The following is a 19,394-nucleotide window of genomic DNA, read 5'->3' as shown; positions in this document are numbered from 1 at the left end:
TAAAACTGCGAGCCCACTCCCTCTAGGGCCTGAGGGAGTTGGAGGTTGTTTATTTTCTTAGCTTTTGTACTGCAGCGGAGCCATATATATAGTGACCTGTGACTCGCATCTCATGCAAACTAGTTATAAGCAAAAACAAACAAACAAGAAAGTGCGCTGTGCTCCGCCCACAGAGCCAGACCTTGTACATAACCGATACGTGCAGTGTACACTTTGGAGATTATTGCGTTCCATTCATACAGCATATTTGATTTGATTTCAATGGATTTTACGTCCCAAAGCGACTGCACTGACATCGCGACATCCCAAAGCGAAGTGCACTAACATCGCGCAGTGCATGAGGCTTTGGCGTTTCGCTTTCATCGAAATGCGACCGCAGCGGGGTTCTGAATAGTCCATACCATTCAGCGAAGTCATGCACTTCCGTAGAATGCGTATAAGAAGAGACTGTCATGGTAACTGTCGCAATTTATCCTAAAAATTAGTTTATTGCTGTGTGAATATATTTTATGCTCTTCGGAACCGCCATTCACATTTTGCAACATCTATTTCAGCACAACAACCTCCAAGGAAAAGCGGTTCGCAGAAACGAGCGATGCTTCTATTAAAGGAAAACACTTCTGTCAGATCCCGTAAACCTTCGCGGTCGACGGCGAAACATTAGTCTAAACACTTTATATGGCATTCCTACTACGGTATGAATGATCAACGAGTGCTCTAGGGAAGCTACACATCATTTTAATACGAATAATAGCGCATCGGGACACCAGTTAACTCGTTCGCGAAGGGCGAGTCAACGTACCGTGCACCATGAAATTGCTGTCCAGTAAAGATTTACCGTGGCATTGTGGCATTCAGATGTTGCCTTCACTGTTTCATCATTTACTGAGCTGTGCCAACTATAACCAGCCAGCGATCTACTCGCACGAAACTGCCGCTGAACTCGAAATGTTATCATATATAACTACTGAAAAGCATTAACACTCGTCCCAAGTATACATTATTGCGTTGCATTCATACAGCATATTTGATTTGATTTCAATGGATTTTACGTCCCAAAGCGACTGCACTGACATCGCGACATCCCAAAGCGAAGTGCACTAACATCGCGCAGTGCATGAGGCCTTGGCTGTCTCAGAGGAAGACATGGACAGCACCGCACTTTTGAAACGTCCAGCAGATGCTGACGAGGTGTGTATCGATGGCGCTGACCACAAGGCACAATGTGTAGAGGCCACAGGAAGGGTGGTGTTAAAGAGGAGGGCGATGTCTGCCCGAGAGGCCGCCAATTTGGAGGCGGGCCACCCCATTCCAGGGGATGGCGTTTGTTAAGACTGGCACCAAAAATGGCGAGCGTCGCAGCATATCAAGTCGCTACCCTTAACGTTAGGGGTATGCGTAATCGTTGGAGGCAACAGCAGGTACAGCATCTCTTAAAGAAATGGAGTGTGTGTGTAGCCGCTATCCAGGAAACAAAGTTGTCCTCTGATGAAGAGACAGCAGCTGCTCTCGAGCCTTTTTTGCCGGAATACAACATTATTGTTAGCCACGCGAGAGGCTTCTCCGGAGGTTGTATGCTATTCCTGGCGAACACGCTAGAGATGACAGCCATGTCTTATTGCATAGATGACGAGGGGCGACTTATATGCTGTGATCTCACAATTTCAGGAGTACAGTGGCGGATTATTTGTGTTTACGCCCCCACAAAGCAGCGCGATAGAAGGCTTTTCTTTCTGTCATTAGTTGAACATTTGTGCACGGACCGCAAAAAGTATATTGTTGGGAGATTTTAATTGCGTTTGTAGGGATGAGGACCGATCAGTGGTATGTCAGAGATACGACCCTAGTGCTGCATTACTTACCGACTTGGTTTCTGAATATAGTCTTGTGGATGTGGGACAGGAAAAAGGCGACAGTATACATTTCACTCATTTTCAATTTTCCTACAGAATTTACGTTTCTGTAGACGCGTTAGCAAGTGTGTTTGGCTACTGGGTGCGGCCCCTCTTCTTCAGTGACCACTGTATGGTGTCTCTTCAGATAGCGAGGTACACTCGGCATGTACTTCACCCTCGATGGGAGTTGTGGAAGATGAATAACTGTCTGCTCTCAGACGAAATCTATCAGTGTGCTGTACCTACTTGTTTGCAGGACGTATGGTCACGCCGTGATCTGTCCGTTTTTCAAAAGTGGGACTTGTTTAAACAGGATATCAAAAACTTGGCAATTGAGGCCTCAGCAAGAATCGCTTTCCTGAAGAGACACCACCTTCGTGATCTTGAGCGCACCCTAACGGAGCTACATGAGCTAGAGAGGGTAAGCCCGGGTGCCTATCTCGAAGAGATTAATAACGTAAAAGCCGATCTTCAACAATTTGCGACCGAAAGATATAAGGGGGCCTTGGTACGATCTAGGTCCCGAAGGTTTCATGACGAGCAACCTTCTCGTCGGGACCTAAGTGATGAAAGAGAGAATGCTCTTGCAAAGGAAATATTGGAAATTCAGTATGGTGATTGCACATACAGCGATGCGCCAGGTATTCTTGCTGCTTTCTTCGACTATTATCGGAAGCTGTTTGGCAGTTGCGAAGATCCAAATCAGGGTTTCGATTACAGTTGCTTACTCGGAAACTTCCCTCGACTTGACGATGAGAAGAGTGCTATAGTGAAGGGACCTATCACTTTGGATGAAATTCAATCAGCCATTTCTGCCCTGCAGAGCCAGCAATCTCCTGGGCCAGATGGTATTACTAGCGAATTCTATAAAACATTTTCGCCTTGCCTAGTGCCTGTTTTGATGGAAGTTTTCCAAGCATCTTATGATGTGGGTGTCCTGCCTCCCACTTTCTATTCTGGGCACACAATATTAATTCCCAAAAGCAAAGATACTAATCGGTTGAAAACTGTTGAGGGATATCGTCCAATTTCCCTCTGCAATGTTGATTACAAAATTTTTGCCAAGGTTCTTAGCAGTCGTCTGCAGCTCGTCATTATGAACTTGATAGGTTCGCATCAGGTCTGTGGTATTAGAGGCCGCAGTATTCAAACACATATCCACATTGCACGTTCAGTATTAGAGACAGTATCAGATGAGACAGGCCAAGCAGCTCTGATTCAAATTGACTTGGCGAAGGCGTTTGATAAAGTTCGGCACGATTTCTTGTTCGCGGTCTTGGAGAATGCGAATATTGGTGACGTCTTGCTCAAAGGCATAAGGCTGTGCTATAAGAACTCCTATACAAGGGTTATTGTTAATCAGGAGCCAACGAAACCAATACCACTAGAAGCATCTGTTCGTCAAGGATGTCCACTGTCTCCATTGTTGTTTGCCCTATATCTGGAACCCCTCGGTCTCAGCATAATTAACAGCGCAGCTATCCGCGGTTTCTCTCTGGCTCAATGTGAAGTTGAAGTTTTAGCCTACGCTGATGATGTCGCCCTCTTTTGTTCTGACAAAAAGAGTGTACTTGAAGCTCTGAACTTGACTAAACAGTTCTGCGATGTATCAGGCGCCGCTCTTAATTTAGAGAAATCGAAAGGCTTTTGGTTGGGTTATTGGGGAACTAAGCCAAGCCAGTTCGGTGGCATATGCTGGGACTGTAGCCCTCTTGAGTACCTAGGCGTCCCGCTGCATCAAGTTCGCAACAGTACAGCCTACTGGGATTCACAAATTGTAACTCTAAGGCGGCAAACACAGGCTTGGATGGGTTGGGAACTCTCAGTGTTTGCGAGGGCACAGGTCTGTAACATATTTTTGTTTGCAAAGCTCGCGTATGTCCTTCAAGTCCTGCATTGTGCGAGGAGGAAGGTGCAAGCAATACACAGAATATTTGCAACATTCGTTTGGCGCTCTCAATAGGAGTCCATGAGGCGTGACAACTTGTTCCTTCCCTTAGAGGGTGGTGGAGTGGGCCTTGTTCACCTGTTCGTGCATCAACTTGTTTCCCGTTTTTTCTTTTTCAAATCGGCACACCACCCGTTTCTGGTAGCTGTGCTCATTAGGCGGCTTAGTTTTCATTTGTCTTACTTATTCGCACCGACTGTGCAGGCTCGTGAGGGGACTTTATGGGGATTCCTTAAGGAGGTTGCTGACACTTTCAATTTCCTCACTGTGCGCTTCTCATTAGATTACCTGTATAGCCTCTCGAGAAAACAGATGACCCTGGCTCTCACTGAGTCTTTGTTCCCTACACCATTGTATCGGCAGCCTTATCTGGGGTCTTTGGACATCAGTGTTCTAAAGCGTGTTAGGCGGATGTGCATTCAGGCAGCCGCTAAAACGTTCTTTTTTAAACTACACACAGCGACGCTGCCTGTCAAGACATTTCTTAATGACAAGGGGATGTTTGTACCCTGGAATGTGAATTGCCGTCTGTGTAACGTGCCTGAGACAATTGATCATTGCTTCACCCTGTGCCGTGATGCCATGTTCTTTTGGGACATACTACAACGAACTCTTAAGAAGGACATTGAAATTAAACCATACACTATTAGACTTCTGCCTGTTGACAAAAAATCTGTTGTGCCTTATGATCTGTTTATGTTGATGGGACTATTCAGTCTTTGGAAAAGCCGTATGATGGACAGACATGCCGAGCCACCAAGATCGTCCAAATCTGTGTTTCGTGAACAGTGTGCTTTGGTGAGTGGTATATGCTGCACGCGAGGAACCTCCGAGCTGGCTGCCGTGCCTAGATGCATGTGTGTGCCTCCCTGAATTTTGATGTTTTGATGGGGATGCAGTGGTGAGTTAGGGCTATGGCGGGCTCCTATTAAGCAGCCCGGTAACTTGAGACGCGAACCAGTCTGATTGATGTTTTCCTTCTTTCTAGGGAAGTTTTTCCATGCGATAAAGAAAAAAAAAGTATAGGCGAGAGGTAGCGCACTCGGCTCGCAATGCAGAGTTTCCCGGTTCGAATCCTCCCTCTGGCGCAGCTTTTTTTTTTCAGCCATTCGTAATAAAGGAGTGTTTCTACTCCTGCAGAGGGAGTGCGCCTAGCAGGAGTGCGGCGACTCTGGAAAAAGGAGTGAAATATGGGACAAGCGTATACTCCATCGAAAGGAGTTCCCCGCACTCCTTTAGTTCTTAGAGTTTGGTTTGGTTTGGTTTATGGGGTTTAACGTCCCAAAGCGACTAAGGCTATGAGAGACGCCGTAGTGGAGGGCTCCGGAAATTTCGACCACCTGGGGTTCTTTAACGTGCACTGACATCGCACAGTACACGGGCCTCTAGAATTTCTCCTCCAAAGAAATTCCAGCCGCCGCGGCCGGGATCGAACCCGCGTCTTTCGGGTCAGCAGCCGAGCACCATAACCGCTGAGCCACCGCGGCGGCAGTTCTTAGAGTGTATATATTGCGTGCATTTAATAATGTTTGCTCATTTGTTAGCGAGCCTTCGCCCTGTGCTTTATTCTTCTGCGTGTCCGTCCTGTAGTGCTGCAAAACTATCATTCCTTACTAACTAGACCTAATTTCCAGGCTTTAAAAACAGCTACTGCATATGTATCGCTCGTCCAGTGCAGTTAATTTGCTGGCTCGAAAATGACCTTGCGGAAATTGTCCACTTTTCTTCCATCCCGTCGAGATTTTCGAGCACGTTTAAGCAGTAGTGGACAAGTGCACATAAAAGTTTTTCAACAGGCGAAGAAACAATGCAGTGGCTACTGTGCATTCGTCGCGTGTCTGCTGGGTAAACTTTTTGGCTGCATTTCAGGCAGCTTCGAGCTCACACGAGTTCACGAAAAAAATCCTAAGTTTACGCGGTTTGTGATGTTCTCTCAGCAGGAGTCGCAGATCCTGGAGCAGTGGCCTTAATTATGTCTGGCAGAGTAATCATGCGGTTTTCTTTTCAGCACTAAATGGGATCATGGTGCGTGGGCTCGGAAACCAGCTTGGTAGTTATTTAGAAAGAATGCAATGTGGTTGTGTAACCCACAGGATCAGCACGCCATCGTGTTGGTTATGCAGGTCAATAAGTGAGCTTTCTCGGACAGTTGAAGATTCAGAGTAGGCATCGGCTATCGCTTTTCTCAGAGCAATTGACTGGAAGGTACACTGTTGCACATCTAAGAGCCACAGAGAACTCCTGCATCGTTGACCCGCGTCCTGAATTTGAAAACGACTACTCGAAGCATTTTTCATGGTTTGCCACTCTGGCTGCTGTACAGCATCGAGCTCTGAACGGAAAATTTCTCAGATATTCATTTTAAGTGCCAATATATCGTGTGTAACGGTCATGACACTTTTTTTGTGTCGTTTTTTGTAAACTCTCCCAGGATCTCAAGAAAAGAGAGAGTTCCTGATGCGCCGCTTCCCACAGCTGACAGAAAGAAATTTCGCAAACTCGCGTGACCTCTCCTTCGAGCGACACGTGCTCAGAGAAACCAAAGGCAGAGGTAAGTGGGACCGAGACCGTGGTGTCATCTTCTCGGCATCGGGAGCTTTAACATCAGCTGGCTGTCGCTGCTGACCCTTTAACTCAGCTTCTTGAGAACGAAACCGGTGATATTCGCATAGTTCTTCCTTCTACTCGCGTGCAAGGGGACTCGAGAAGCCCTGCTGATCACTAATTTGGGCGTCCCCCCTTCTGTGTCTCCGTAACAACAGTTAGCTGTATTTCCCAGCTTGCGCCTAATAAGACATTTCGATTCTGACTAAGATGGTTTTTTTGGTGAGCTGGCTGGTGCATAAAGTCAAGGGTGATTGATGGATTGAGTCACGCCATACACTAGCACGATCGGAACGCGTCAGCAGCAGCGGCTGTTCAGTTCATGGGATCCCTAATGCCAACGCATACTCTGCCCTATTAATCGTATTTATCACCTGTGAATTTTATGGCATATTTATTGGCTCCAGGTATTGAAATGATGATTTTAAATTTATTTATTTATCTATTCAAATATTAAAGTTTTTATCCAATAACCCAGGCTAGTTTTTGCGTTTGTATGCGTAGGTAAGGGATCTTGCGCGTGTTAATGTCATATGGCCCCATTATGAAGTATTTAAGGTAATCTCCCACATCTGATGCCAGTTGATGTTTTCAAAGTAGTGTAAATTGTGTATTTTATAGTGCACATTTTTATGCGCATTGTCTGCAGAACAACTGAGTAATGTAGTTTGAGATAGGGAGGCATGATGTCCCTCTTCCTAAATTAGTCGCCAGGCCAAGCAAACCTCGTTACCTGTGTGAGGCGGTGTCCCAGAATTGTTTTTATGCGAAGCATATTGCTAGAGCTACCACTCACGCCGTCGCCGTGGGACCCCCACGTGACACCGTGACGTGACAACACGTGACACCGTGACGTCACACCACGTGACATCGGATGAGAGAGCCGGCCTCCACCTCGCGCCGTCGCCGTGGGACCCCTAGCCGTCACACCCGCGCATTCCCGCGCATTTCGAACGCGCGTTCACACTCGGTGTAGGTGAAACGCTCGCTCCACCGGGCAGGCAGACGCGGCTTCCGTGGCAATCCAGGCGCTCACCCAACGCGCGTCTCTGGGTTAGTCGGTGTTCCGCTGTAGCCATGCCGTTGTCTTCCCCCACGACGAAGGCTTCTAGTGGTTGTATTAAAATGACCAAGTATTCAACCAAGGAAAGCCATGTATTACCAAGCCTAGCCACTAATATGCTTCGCATTCTCCAGGCTTAGCCAAGCTGAGCCTCAGCAATTTTTTTTCTCTTCTTGTGCAAGCAAGCCTACTGAAGCAGTGCCAGCAGATTTTTGCCGCTGAATGCAAGCTAGCAGTTCGAAAATGTTTCGATATGGCAAACACTGTTGCGTTCAAGTGTTGCTTCCTCTGCTACATGTCATGAAAACTGCCCCTCTTCTTTGCGGACAATAATAACCTACTTGTTTTCGTAGAGAATGTCACCAGCAGTCCCTGCAATTCTTTCGACTGGTTATTATTTTACTAGGTCACCCCTGTGGCATTCAAGCTATTCACAGAAGCCGGCTTAACAATGCTGATAAAGAGCCTCTGGAATTTATTGAAGGTGAAAGATGTGCATTAGTCAGTAGCGTACGAGATGACCAATTTACAAGGTTGGTTTAGTGCATATTTCCATCGTACAGCAATCATCCGTCCTACAAAGACCGTCTACTCTCTAAAAGGCCTGACTCTTCTGTCAGTATGCCAGTATTTTTGTGTCTAGACTACTAAAGTGTCGGGTGCTCCTTCAAAATGTGGCCATCGTTTTCGCACGCAATATTTGATGCAGCTCTGAAAGCACTATGTTGGTGACCTTCACGCACATTAGCGGATACCATGGTTGAAGTTAATGGCACAAAGGTATAGCTAGGGCTAATATTTCCACCTAAAGGATGACAAGTTGGACATTAATAAGATCAATATTGCGCAAACGTTATGAGCGGTGGTTCTTTGCAGTTACAGCAGGTCCGAAGGTAAGTAGAATATATCTAAGGCTGGCTTTTACTCAGGAGAAGCCGCAAGGGGATGAACATTGTATGGATCAAGTGGTCGATGGCTTACGAATGACAATGACAGGTAAACTTTAGTTGTAGGGACTAATCGTTTAGAGTTAACCTAATTTGCAGAGGATTAAGAAGGCTGCGCAAGCAACTGCTAGAGGGCACAGGTAGAGGCACAGTGATATTTAGTTATTTAAAAAATACCTCCCATTTCATTTCCATTCCGTTCGCACTGCAGCGTATAGAGTTACACCAGGCGTTTCTTGGTGGCCTCTAAAAAACTGCAAGAATTCCGGAAATGCTATCGTCCTAAGTGATTACTTGACAATACTTGAGTAAGAAAAACTTGAGATCTCTTTTCCACGCAACTTTCATGGCAATGCGTTTTAGCTCTTCTTTCCAACGGCCACGAGTGCCTTTCGGTTGCATCGAGTTTACAATAAAAAAATTGTAAATTCAAAGTAAAAGTACACTAAACGCCATGATTGCGAGCTCGTTCCTGAAGCTATGGACTTTATGTTACATACTCCAATTTACATGTCCCGAAGTACTAGGCTAGAAAACTTATCGAAATACAGCCAGCGCGAACTCCATCCAACGCAGTGCTTCGTCCCATGATTTCCTTCATTGACTACAAATTGTCCGGTATTTATATATTGCAAATGTCATACGAATGAGGCGCTGAAAAAAGCCGATTCTTTGCGGATTCCTCTCAGCTTCATAGCAGTTTTCTTCGTTGTTCTATTCTTGGGCCGTTCTTGAGCACCTTTGTATCTTTGAACCAGGAAGCTATGATCAAGTTGCTCAATTAAACGTAACTGCCAAATTCTGTTGCCATATTCGACTGGGTAATTTCGAGCACTTCCAAAGCATCCTCTAAAGTAATTTAATTGGTCTCAAAATGTAAAAAGCAAATATTTTACCAATTTTTTTAATCGAATGGTTGCTGTACAATATCCTGTTTGCCTGGTCCCTGAAAGTGCATGGTGCAAAGCTTTTAACACTGTGCTCACTATCATTCTAGCTTTAATCTACGGTTGCCCTAGTTGTTTATAATGAAGGCCTTTCCGAAATTCAAGCAAACGGCATGACTTTTGTACACTGAATCTGGTTTAAGACCGCGACTTTTTCACAACTTGACGAAATTTCTCTACCTGTCTGGGTTACTCAACTACTGAACGATTTAGATTGAAGTTTTTAAGTTACGGGCTATCATTCTGCTTTTAACAATTAGCTCAACCTGATAATATAACTTAGAAATGTAAGCCTCACAGGTGTGGCTGAAAGTATGCATAGTAATGAGTTCTGTTAATTTATGTATTCGAAAAAGTGTAGTGCTTGCACAGCGTTTGGCAGAACTCAATAAGTTTTAAAAACCACCTCGAAAGTCCGAAACACTCGTTTTTCGCCCAGTAGCGGCCTTAAATGTTTCACTTTTATGTGGACCTAATTAGAACAATAAAGCGATCGCAGGAAGAACAAGCCCCGCTACTAAGCGGTATCCCACAGGGAGCGACTTTCTTAAAAACACTGGTTTGGTTGGTTTGGTTTGGTTTATGGGGTTTAACGTCCCAAAGCGACTAAGGCTATGAGAGACGCCGTAGTGAAGGGCTCCGGACATTTCGACCACCTGGGGTTCTTTAACGTGCACTGACATCGCACAGTACACGGGCCTCTAGAATTTCTCCTCCAAAGAAATTCTAGCCGCCGCGGCCGGGATCGAACTCGCGTCTTTTGGGTCAGCAGCCGAGCACCATAGCCGCTGAGCCACCGCGGCGGCTTAAAAACACTGTACACATTTTAGAGCTTCTACGAATGCTACTAATTTTAATGTAATAGCATCAAAGGCTCCGCTCACCAACAAGGCCGGTGTCGGCGGCGTCAGCGGAGTGAAAAAAAATCACCTACATGGCTCTGGCAGATGGTCCCCAAACAGCAACCAAGGAGGCAGGTGGTCCACCTAGGTCACGTGACCTTGCGGCATCATCACAACCTGCCCAGCGAATAGAGAGCAAACTGCCCACCGTGGCAGGTGGCAGTTAATGATTGGTCGCTCACGAAAAGTAACCTGGGTCGCACAAGGCCCACCGCTAGGAGCACCTGCCATCGCAGGGCAGTGGAGCATCGCTTGGCCACTGCAAAACTGCGAAGACTCTCTGAAATCTATGACTTAAAGTAGACAATGATCTTTTGCTATATGAGAGTTAACCCATTACACTTTCGCATCGTATCCTTAAAGTGGAGCTTAAGTGTCCCTACCAATATTTTTAAGCATTGTGATCGGCTATTTTCCTTTGGTGCAGTGTCCATGTTTCCACACTTTTTTTCTGCGCTCATTGCGCAGCATTCATCCCTGCTCATCCACCCATTTCATGGAAATATTCCATTTATGCACCTGCGACTTTATTTTTCGTGTTGTTTCCATCTGCACACCAGGCGTGGATCTAGTGCTCAATTCTTTGGCCCAAGAGAAGCTACAAGCTAGTGTGCGTTGTCTGGCGACCCACGGTCGCTTCCTGGAGATCGGAAAGGTTGATCTGTTCAAAGACTCGTCCCTGGGTATGTCCGTATTCCTCAAGAGCGTCACCTTCCACGGAATCCTGCTGGAAACCTTGCACGACGACACCCCGTCTGCCTTGGAAGAAAGGCGACGCGTAGTGCAGTTTATTCAAGAGGGCATCGCTTCGGGTGCCGTCCGACCGCTGGCCACCAGCCGGTTTACGCTGGACGAAGTAGAAAAGGCCTTCCGGTTTATTGCTTCCGGAAAGCACATTGGAAAAGTTGTACTCGAGGTGAGCACCCGTTGTTGATTCTCTGTCAATTTAGCCAGATGTTATGACTGCAGTACAGGATGTTCATAATTATTCTTTACAGATATCTTAAAACTAGACACTGAGTGGTTGTAAAATGTGCCTCCGCACATGCGTTCTCTGGCCGCGGGGGCACGAAGTGAGATGCGAACTGTCGCTTCTATTAAACTAATTGAGTAAAATCGAATAATTACATTTTTGGGCGCGCCAGTAAGCCGGCATCTTTATATTCGAAACTATGAGGCAGTTCTCTTTAGATATATTTTATTTTGTAGAATTTTCCCAGCGCAAGTATATTTCGAGATATTCGCGCCAAAACTTTCACATTGATCAGCGTAATTGAGCATGCCAGGCGGTTAGAGTAGTCAGGTTAGAGCGGCTAGAGAAAGCCACCGGAGAACTGAGGGGAAAATACTTCAGGTCCCCCATATGCGCTAGCTTGGTGTCGAATGCTACCTTTTCGGCACGGCGTGGTAGGAAGACCTGTACGGGCTTCATTCAGGTCAGTTTTTCAAAAGAGAGCAAAGCAGCAAAAAGCCGCTTCGTTGTAACGGGAAAATTGCAAATCCGCATACGCACGCAGATCAGACCGGAGGAAAGCCCGCGGGCGGTGATGCCCGCCAATCCCATAACCGTAGAAGCGATGCCACGTACCTACTTCTACCAGCACAAATCGTACGTCGTCATCGGAGGCCTCGGCGGCTTTGGCCTCGAACTAGCTGACTGGATGGTTAACCGTGGATGCCGCAAGCTGGTACTTACTAGCCGGTCTGGAGTGCGGACAGGGTACCAGAAGTTCTGCCTGCATCGGTGGCGGCAGGCTGGAGCCTGCGTCATTGTAAGCAAGGCAGACGCTTCAGCGCCTGAAGGTTCTGAGGAAATCATCGCCGAAGCAGCGGAAATGGGCTGTGTCGGAGGTATCTTCAACCTGGGCGTCGTAAGTTTAATTCTGTTCATGCTTCACGATCCGCTCTTTGGTCCACCGTAATAAGCCGACCCTCAAGTATGGCTCTGAGTGTTGTTTAGGAACAGCTCATCAATTATTCATTACGGGAAATCTTAGGTGGTCTAACTTACCACTCTATAAGACAGCTACTGCTCAATAACAAAAAAAAAAATATAGGCTGCTCTCTCTTCTTTCATTCAAAATTTGCTGCGCCCATGGCCCTCTTTCTTTTTCATGGACCTGTTTTATTATCTGCACTTCCTCTTTATCTTGTGCTTATAAAAATGTTCCAGAAACATAGCACTCTGCTTAACAGTTGTCGTGAAGCCCTTCCATGCGTGGTTGAGTATAATACTCATCCAAAAAATTCTGTTCCTCCGATCAAATACAAGACTGTCGCGTATCTAAGAAAGAGTTTTCCATAATGGAGCATCACTAATTTTCAGAGTGTCCTCGTGCAGGTGTGCTTGCACTGAGCTCAAGAGAGGGATTCTCAAACCCTTCAGATGGGGCTGTGTGCAAGCACATGACCCAGACTACACATAAAGACACTACTCCTTCTCATAGCCTTCGCATTAAGTTCATGCACTGCCTTGGAGATCGCTGCTCTAAGAACACGAAGCGAGGGATAACGGTGAGCGAGCGAACACAACGCACAGCTTTCAAATTAAATGTAGTATTTATTTTTGTGCATTTATTTGTTTTTATGCGTTTTAAGACAAACAATTCGCTCACAACGCACAGAGAGTAAACTTCAACTTCGTGCTCTGGAGAACAGTGATATCTTACAGAGGAGAACAATGTGGTAATGACGGAAGCATTTTTATATTTGTAATTTGACGTGCCTTCATGCTCTTCCTGTTCAGTGAATTTTTTAGCCCCGGCTACATGCTCGATTGGATCTTTAGAATGGAAACCCATTGTCGCCACTTTAGGTCGAGATCGCGTGGCACGCACAGTATCATGCTGTACTGATTGTCGCAGCATATCATTGTCCGGTATACTGTTTACCGCATGACAATGTAAAAAATGCAGTACACGTCTGTGGTATCCAGCAATTTGCGGGAGTACGCTCTTGATGAAGTTGTTGCTTTTTCTCTTTGAGCCGTTCACGGGTTTCAATATCTTTTGTAGGTTCACTGATGTTAAAAATGCATTACAGAACTTTTTCAAAAACAGAAGTTTATTGGACGTGAGCAAATAACTTATTTTCTTCTCCACCTTTCCCTTTGAACAGTCAGACCATTGGAATATGTCCACAAAATACGCCTAGCAGGGAAGTGTGTCCAGCGTTGTGTTTATATAATTTCCCGCAATTTGAAAAAAAAAATGAAACTTGGTGACAGAAGCTGAGTACTCGCACTATATTTGCATGTTAAGCCTACAGTCCAGCTATTGTACATGCACACCCGTGTTTCCATTGTCGTGCTGCCCCGTTCAAGCTTACGAGGAAAATGTCGAGGTACGGCCGGACTTTGTCTTCGTTTCCAGGTGCTTCGTGATGGACTTCTCGAGAACCAAAGTGCCGAGGCTTTTGAGAGCGTGTTCAAAGTCAAGATTGCTGCCACCCAGAACTTGGATACTATCTCCCGACGCCTGTGTCCGAATCTTGATCATTTCCTCGTTTTCTCATCGCTATCGTCTGGCTACGGCAATATTGGGCAGACAAACTATGGCTATGCGAACTCCGCTATGGAGCGCATTTGTGAGCGCCGGGCCGCAGGTGGACTGCCCGGTGAGTCTCTGCCTTTGTACCGCAGGTGCCCCACTTCTGTGGAGAGCTTAATCAATACATTGTCCTCCTAATAAAGTGGCATCTTACAGCACTGCTAGGTTTGACGGGAACGCTAGAAGTCTATAGATGCACACATGCATGTAAGCCACTTGGACATGAGCCCTTTACCTGGAAGCCATCAGTTGCTGGCTAATTTTTATTTTTATTTTCTGCTACGCGTTGCTTGAGAGCTGCTTTGAAGTGTGACGTAAACACTATGTTTTGTGTGGCCCCATGACAAAACTCAGGTTAAGGTTAATATATGATGAGAGCTTCACAACATTGTAATTATTTTGTTTTCTTAATTTCGCACCTTTAAGTGTCAGATCAAGAACGATACACTGGAGAAGAATGCACCTCAGCCCTTTTTTTTAGTGTGGAATAATTTCAACTTACACTTTTGCAACACTCAATGTAACATCATCCTGAAGGTATTGGTATGCCGACAGAAAAACCAGCTCCGGAACTGACGCAGAAACTCATGCTGAAAGCAGAGATCTCAACGGCAGGATTTTTCTCCAGTATGGTACTCAGCAAAATAAAAAGAAACTTGTCTATTCCGACTCTCCAAATTGAATTGCAACCTACGCCGGCGCATATCGAGGAACTTCGTTTCGTGTCACCTTTGACGACTTGGCCATCGACGATTTTTTTCTTTATCGGTCTGAGCCTTCGTAACAATGACTCGTATTGGCGTTGTAACTGGTGTATCAAACTTCTAGCCTCTAAATCAGCCTGTCTGTAAAAGATCCCACCATTTAGAGTTCGTGCTGAGTTGCTGCGTGAGAGCTCCTGTCCAGCTGTCAAATCATCGTCATAGTCGTAAGTTAAAGAGCGTAGCTAAAAGCGCGAAGAAACTGGTATTCAACAGGTATCCAGACTTGAAACTCGCCGTCATGACTATTTTCTTTCATTCACATAGACGTGCACAACGAGATTGGTGCCTGACAGCGGCACCAGCTTGTCCTCTTCGCATAGGAGAAAAATCCCATTAGAGCTGAGGACATTGAACACAATAAAACAAAGCTGCAAAGAACATGCATAACACAACATCGGTAACACAATGCGCACACCACAGATGTCAACAGTTAACAATGATCGATGAGACTCAGGGCAAATTTAAAATTAATAGTCCTGAACACAAAATAATTACCAGTAAGCAAGCTGCAAGCACATGAGTGCATACAGTAAAGTAATGAACACAAATACATGAAGATAATGCGGTAACCGTACTTCTCAGCCAACTACTGAACTCATGAAATAGTTTATATTGAAATGAATTTAAGCGCACAAGAACACGCACACAAGAGGAGGAAACACTCAGGACAGGCGCTAACTTCATCTGATTTATTCGCAGGTAAGAGAGCGAAAATATATACATAAAACGAGACATGCGCAGTAAAGAAACAGATCGTCATATCACAATGCGTGCTCAAGATATCTGTATTCTGCCTGCAAAGGATTAACTGACGTGTCACTCACACAGTCATACCCCCTCTTCCTGATGTGAAAGGCTTCTAATAATTCACGTGCCGTCTTATCACCGCCTCTGCCAAGTATCTTTATTTCCTTCAGCCTTTCAATATAATCTATGCACCATCTAGCCCGAACAGAAGTTTTGTTAACTCATGAAATAGTTATTGAAGCACTCTGCTATTTTTTTTTTACTTTCTAGCTCTGGCCATCCAGTGGGGACCAATCGGCGATGTTGGCGTGTTCCGAGAGATGGCAGGCGACTATGCGGAGGTCAGCGGGGTGGTATCACAACGGATCACTTCTTGCTTGGAGGTGCTGGACAGATTTATGTGCCACGGTGGAACTGTAGTTTCGAGTTGCGTAAAGGCTGACCTTTCCTACAAAGTGGACGTCCACAAGAAGCGTGACCTCATCCAATCTATTGCCCACGTCTTCGGTGAGTTGTGACAACCTGTTTCGATTCGGCTGTACTAGGAGCTTTAGGAAAATTCCCCTTTAACAGAGCCTAATTATTCTTCAACTAACGCAGTTATATATTTCAAATTGACTTATTCATATAAGGTTCTCATTACCAACAAATATCGTAAGTTTGTGCAGTAGCGCACACCTAACGGGCTTTTTGTAGGGTAAACTTCGTCAACGCTACCGTTGTATGCCCTCACAAAACGCACCGGCACCGATGAGCTGCTAGATGAGAATGCGTCGCAGTAAGCCTGTGAGTACCGGTTTAAACGCCCTCTAAAGCTGCCCGCCTGTGATGCAGGATCGCATGTAAATATACGCATTGCGAGGAATAAATTACTTCCTCATCGTCTCGGTAGGGCGAGAGGTCAGGAATTCTGTAGTTAAAGAAGTGGACCCGTCACTGTTCACCCAAAATTTTAATTGTTTCTTGCGTTAAAAAAATATGACATTAAAAATTACCCCAACAAGAGGTGTCCTTCGTATCTCCACCTTATGCCAATGTCGATGTGCAAACTACTCTTGTGAAAAGGCGAAGAATTGTCCATGAGTGACAGTGTAGCAGGGTTTATGCCATCCTAGTCGAAAAATGCGACCAAGCCGGTCGCTAAATAAAAGAAAGTATTTTGAGGTTTTGTCGTTACGACAGATTATTATGCTGTATTGAAGAGTTGTTTGTTGCCGCGACAGAACTGACTCTGTTTTTCCGACAGGAAGCTGCCCAAATCTAGAGCGAATCTTGTTAATACTACACAAATTTCTGTTGTCAGGTTCCAAAATACTGCAGCAAAATTTCTTGAGCGCAAAAAAAAAATAATGTTGTGCGTTTTGATAACGTATATTATTGCTATATTCGTAATGACTGCACTTCAGAGCTCGAAAATGCCCTTCGAAATTAGCTCCGGAAAGGCTATATACAGTGATGCTCTCGCTGCTGTATAACCCCTAATGTAATGCCTGATTACGCATGCAAGAAGAGGAAAGACTGAAGAAACGAGCACAGAAATGTCAGTCGGATGCCCTAAAGCTTTGTGCGAGCTGCCGCTTCAGAATGGGCATGTTTGGTGTTCCCTTGTGGAAACTGCCTGGTGCGAATTCTATTTGACCGGAGAATAGAATGGTTTAATAAGAACTGCTGTCGAGCGCGCTTGTCAAGCATTGGAATATGTAGGTGAGTGAAGACTACATTATACGACTCAAGTGCTAGTTGCGGATATTACAAAGCAGCCCACCAAGGTGAGGCGGCCTATGAAAAGCACTCTCCGCATATTGAAGACATGTCCTCCAAGGCGAATCGAAAGGACGTCGCCGAGACCCGGTGGTGGAGCAACCCCAGTCTTCCATTTGAAAATATCATTGTAAAAGACGTTAGGCGAAGAAACTGTGATGACTACTTGCCGTGACGTCAAGCCCGTTATTGAGTGCGTCCTTCCAAATTTACACACACAGACCTCACAACGCGAAATTCCAGCCCGTTTCATACTGTGCTGTTTTACTAGGGCGCATTCGTATTTTTACTGTAAGTGCCAGGCAAAAGCACGATGTCTTCTCTTCCGATGTTTGAAGTCCCGCTACGCTCACGGTTCGAACGTATCAAATATTTTCAAGAGAGGGCAAAGAGGAAGATGAAGAAAGCGAGGCGCCTGCCATACGCGTGAATATGTGCTGTTCTTTCAAGGGCAGCATATACAACGCTATTTTGTTTTAAGAGAAACATACAAGGCAAGCTGCTGCTCTCGTTCATTCTAACGAAAATGATGCCATTACCAGGATACTGATCCATGCGCCAATACAAAGGACACTGCCTTGGAGTAGCAGGGGAGAGAGTGGCTGCGTAGCAGCTGCGCTACCTAGCGGACACGAGGAGATTAATCCGAGTAAACGCCCAACAGGAAACACAGCAGCTGCGAAGTAAGCGGATGCTAGCCACGTTTTTCATGATGAAGGGCCTGTTAGTATAGAAGGGGAAGGTGTTACGAACCCACATTACACAGCTTGTGACAACAGCTGTTTTCTGGGAAAATAAAGCAGTGAAATGAAATGGAGTAGCCATGGCAAAACGGAATCTCACCGCACCGCAAGCGCAAATGACTGGAATAGCGCAGAGGCCTAACGAAGTTAATGGGCAGCTGGAAACAGTTCACGACAAATAAGACCGCTCATACGGAGTACCAGACAATAATTGAATATGACATGAAGACACACTCTGTACTATCACAACTGGTATGGTAGTATTATCAAAAAGAACAGTTGGGCATGACGCAAAGCGCAAGTCAGACGAGAAACAAATTGGTAAAGCAATCTAAAAGACAGATTATATATTTTGGTGTACTGTTTTTCTCCGGAAGTACTGCTCAATGCAAAAGGTACATGCGGAAAAGTCAAGAATGGTGTTGCCATTTTTACCTACGCAGCTAAAAGAGCACAGCATTTAGAGGCGCCAGCCAGCATATCCGCAGGGGCTTTTCTACAGCCTTCCGAAGATTGTCGCAAGACGAGAAATGCCAGGAGTAATTTATTCTTAGATTCTCAGCACCTATAAGGAGCGGAAATGAATATTCCCGAGGTACTAAGCATCACACTCAAGATACTGAAGATACTCAGCGCCAACGAGAAGATTCAGGATTATTCAACTGGGCCACAGATTCACTTGAAAACTAGAGCGGAAAGTGCTCCGTGGTGGGGGTGTTTTACAAACTTCTCATCCAAGCATCACAACATCGGTACGAAAAACCATAGCGGAACGAACAGTAACCAATAAGGCGCTGAAAATGACTGCGGTCGAAGCGGAAGCATCCCTGAAGAACCGCCCCACCACCGGCATTTACAACGAACCCAGGGAGCCAGTTCCGTTAATTCCGAAGAATATAGCAGGAAGAAAGCTGTTTGACAATGGCTTCTAGCATATGCGGCATCAAAGCAACCAATACGCATGAGAAAATTGATGTCGAACCTCTAGCTAGTGACGAGTTACGTGCAATTAAGAATATGTTCAGGAAGTCAGCGCTGCAATAAGGAATAAAAGTTCCAGTCCCAAGAGTCAATGCGAAGCCGACATAGGGCTGTTGGCCGGCACAAGTTGCCGAATATAGTGCTGAGTCCAGAGTAGTCGGCCATGCAAAGACGGCGAAATAAAAGTGCGCTGACTTCGCGCAGAAATGAACCGGTGTGTCGTTCCCCAAAGCACACCTACCCACTTGAAGAATGTTTCAATAAATGCCGAGAGGGGTCGCCAGTGACCACTTCTGGCCGACGGGAATATGTTCATTCTAACTGAAGACGGAGGTTAAGATAAAGACATCGAGTTGCCTGCCACATGCGATGTTTTTTTTTTTGCTAACAAAGCCAAACTTAAGAGCGACCTCTCAGTCTCACTCGTTGCAACAAGTCTTGAACGAGAAGCTACGATAGGGATGCGGCCACGGCCAGCAGTGGCACTTGTGCATACAGCGATACGGTTGTGTTTGTTATGTTGCGCGGTGTATTAATAAGCAAA

At 45.6% G+C, this 19,394-nt stretch overlaps 1 protein-coding gene across 1 annotated transcript in view; it reads left to right on the top strand.

Moving 5' to 3' along the window:
• The window catches only part of LOC149361717 (fatty acid synthase-like), a 132,155-nt gene that overhangs the window by 103,612 nt on the left and 9,149 nt on the right, over positions 1–19,394 (top strand). Inside the window, exons 19-23 of the mRNA XM_089568134.1 lie at positions 6,275–6,394; positions 10,867–11,222; positions 11,824–12,177; positions 13,678–13,921; positions 15,636–15,872. Coding sequence (XP_089424260.1) covers positions 6,275–6,394; positions 10,867–11,222; positions 11,824–12,177; positions 13,678–13,921; positions 15,636–15,872 — 1,311 coding nt within the window. The remainder of the gene's footprint in view (positions 1–6,274; positions 6,395–10,866; positions 11,223–11,823; positions 12,178–13,677; positions 13,922–15,635; positions 15,873–19,394) is intronic.

The sequence above is a fragment of the Amblyomma mixtum genome, chromosome 2 (assembly GCF_055824585.1).
Source record: "Amblyomma mixtum isolate Tamu chromosome 2, ASM5582458v1, whole genome shotgun sequence".
In the NCBI taxonomy this organism is placed as follows: domain Eukaryota; kingdom Metazoa; phylum Arthropoda; class Arachnida; order Ixodida; family Ixodidae; genus Amblyomma; species Amblyomma mixtum.
Note: the sequence above shows the minus strand (reverse complement) of the source record. Positions and strands in the feature narration are given on the sequence as shown.